This window comes from Glycine soja, chromosome 2 (assembly GCF_004193775.1).
Source record: "Glycine soja cultivar W05 chromosome 2, ASM419377v2, whole genome shotgun sequence".
Taxonomy (NCBI): Eukaryota; Viridiplantae; Streptophyta; class Magnoliopsida; order Fabales; family Fabaceae; genus Glycine; species Glycine soja.
Window position 1 is genome coordinate 32,594,409 of NC_041003.1, and position 3,236 is coordinate 32,597,644.

Below are 3,236 nucleotides of genomic sequence, written 5' to 3' on the forward strand. Positions count from 1 at the left end.
CAACAAAAGTAAGGCTAACAACTGTGCATGTTTAGTATTCTAAAAAAATTATGATGATGTATGCAAATATTAATGCAATTGGTAGTGACTCGCTAAAAACAATCAAAAGTAATGGTCCCTTAAACCACATCTTCAATCGGTCCTCAAAGAATCCGTCCATTTATTATTCAGATGAATTAACTGGACCTCATATTAAAGAACCACATTTATTATTCAATAAATTAAAATTTTTTTAATGCATAGTTTGACTTTGTCAAACACAAATGCATTGTTTAGTTGAACACATATTTGGAAAGGGGTGGTGAACCTTAAAAGTAATTAAGCTTTAGTATTAAGTCTTAGTTTCAAAGTTGATCTAAAGAACTAAAACTTATGGAAGTGTCTTAGGATCTCAAGGAAGAAGCAAATGCAATAATTATTGTTGTTATAAATGGTTAAAAATAATGGTTGCTCCACCGAAAACCACATCTTTAACTTGTCCTCGAAGAATCCATAAATTTATTATTCAAAACAATGAATCACACCTTGTATTAAAGACTCGCTTTTATTATTCAAATAAATTAATAATACCTATTAAAGACTCGCTTTTATTATTCAAATAAATTAATAATACCTATTAAAGACTCGCTTTTATTATTCAAATAAATTAATGCGTCTTTAACGTATTGTTTGACTTTACCCTAAAAGAGTAAGATTACAATAACACCCCTTGTGGTTTCTTGAAATTACATATAATACTCCTCCTTTTTTACACTAACACTAAACCCCCTTGTATGAAGAGCATTGCATTGAGACTCCTTACAAATTACATTATCTCCTATTAAATGTTTACAAAACCTGACACTGTGTACCCCTAGTAGGGGTTGTTGTAATAGTAAACAAAGTAAGAGAATTAATCATGAAAGAATGTGTATTTAGGAGGTTTTGCTCTAATTTACTCAAACTAAAATGCATTTGTTTAGCTGCATGTGTATTTAGGAAGCGATGATAAAATTTAAGTGCCATTAATCATGAAAGAACCAAAGATCTAACTACGATGGTTATAAAAAAATACATTGCTTAGTTAGAATAATTTGCTTGTTTAAATTAAGTTATATGTAGTACATAATCATAAAAAGAAAAAAAGATTTGAAAGTGAATATAAAGTAAAATAAGTCATTTCAATCATAGGAGAAAATTAATTATTAATATTCTAGCATATTCATTATTTGTTGAGCATATAAATATAATATCAATTATGGATTTTCTCATTAATATATAATTTTTTTTTCTTAATTTGTATGAAAAAACTTCAAGTGTCAATTATTTTGAAAATGGAGGAAGCATGTTACAAGAAATGTGTTATAAGATGTGTCGGCATCAATCATAATGACATATATTTCAATTGCATTATAATTACAAAATTACTTGACAAATATTTATTAATAAAGTCTTCATGGACAGTCAGATTTAAATTTACAATCTTGTAAGATATGATTTTAAACGACTGGATTAGTTTTTGTTTGCTATTATCAATTAGTATTATAAGCAATAATGATCCCAAATTAATGTTTTCCCCTAATAAGAAATTTATGTCTCCTCAAACAAACATTAATGTTTCTATAAAAATAAAAAAAACTAATAAAAAATTACTGAGGTAATTGGATTTAGTACAAGGATAAAGAATTAAGAGTCGTGAGGGTCGGGGGATCAGGGAGAAAATAGAGAAGCAGAAAAAAAGTGTATGAAACTGAAACTATTATTTGAGAGAGAGAAAGAGAGTTCATTCAACACTTCTTGTTTGTTTCCTCTTCAGCGCTTCCTTATATGCTCAATCATCCACCACCCTTAGCTATCACAACTTTGAAGCCAGAATTCTTCTCATATTTCCAAAATGGAGTTTAAGCAACATGAGGAAACTGAGTTGAGGATGCCCGCAGCAACAACGAGTTACGACGACTTCGGAATACCACCTTCAAGTCAAGGCGAAGAGGAGCCAACGGCGACGGCGATACCAGTGGCGATTCCAATGACCCCAACACCACCCACCCTGGCTCAAAACAACGACAATGAGAAGTATCATGAGTGCCTTAAGAACCACACCGTCAAAACTGGCGTCCACACACTTGATGGATGCATCAAGTTCTTGCCTCTAGGCGAGGAGGGAACCCTGGATGCGCTAAAATGCCTCACGTGCAACTGCCACCGAAACTTCCATCGTAAGGAGACCCCCAATTACACCTACCTGGTGCCTTACTACCGCCACTCGTCGTTGCCGTTGGCAGCGTACTATGGGGAGCAGGTGGGCTACCCCCATGTGCAAGGGCAACAATGCACCACACTGGCACTCCCCTCCAGGTCAAGGGGCATTGGTGGGGCCCAGTCCTCGAGGGAGGACATGGAGGCAGTGTCAGACCCAACGAGTGGTGCCACTCCTCATGGCGGGTCCAGCAAGAAGCGTTTCAGGACTAGGTTCACCCAAGAGCAAAAGGAGAAGATGTTGGCCTTTGCAGAAAAGCTTGGCTGGAGGATTTTGAAACACGATGAGAGTGCTGTGCAGGAGTTTTGTGCCCAAACTAGCATCCAACCTCATGTGCTTAAGGTGTGGGTGAACAACAACAAGAACACCTTAGGTAAGAAGCTCTAGACAGAAAAAAAAATCCAGCCCCGTTACCTCTCTCTCTATATATATATATGTTTCTCTGTTTTAAGTTACCATAATAGCAACCACCATTCGCCTCTAATTGTTTCATTGTCATGCTCTCTTTACAATCCAAAATCAACACAACTGTTCAAGGTTGAGATAAATTTGTGCTTTAAGAATATAAGTACTTATGCACTAATCGTAATTTGTACTTTTGTTTCCAATCTCTGCACTTTTATAACATGGTTTATTTTCATGTCATTTAACATTTTCCTCCAACGAACATTCAGTGTTTGGATATTTTGGCATTTCAATAGGATGTTCTAGACACATCATTAAAGAGTAACCTTCTGTTGCAACTGTAGATGCCAAAAGATTAAAAAAAATGTTAGAATCTTTTCGAATGTATAATTTGCAAGAAAAAAGAGAAAACTAATTACGTCAAATATGCATGAAAAAATATCACAATTAAATCCGAAAGATAAATTGAAAAAATACCTTTTTTTTTTATGTCACACCTTAATGAGAAGAGAAAGACATAGGAAAGAGCCAACACGTACAATTGATTGTTCATATCATGCAAGAAAAAAAATACTAAGATTGTAGACAAATA

At 34.3% G+C, this 3,236-nt stretch overlaps 1 protein-coding gene across 1 annotated transcript; it reads left to right on the forward strand.

Annotated features, from left to right (window-relative positions):
* The first annotated feature begins 1,688 nt into the window (after positions 1 to 1,688).
* On the forward strand, positions 1,689 to 2,884 carry LOC114371474 (zinc-finger homeodomain protein 2-like). Its single transcript, XM_028328901.1, has one exon. It carries the CDS (start codon positions 1,874 to 1,876, stop codon positions 2,624 to 2,626), a length of 753 nt encoding a protein of 250 aa, XP_028184702.1. The 5' UTR covers positions 1,689 to 1,873; the 3' UTR covers positions 2,627 to 2,884.
* The last annotated feature ends 352 nt before the right edge of the window (positions 2,885 to 3,236 follow it).

Coding starts and splice junctions, on each gene's coding strand:
- LOC114371474 (XM_028328901.1), top strand. CDS start 1,874: ATGGAGTTTAAGCAACATGAGGAAACTGAGTTGAGGATGCCCGCAGCA.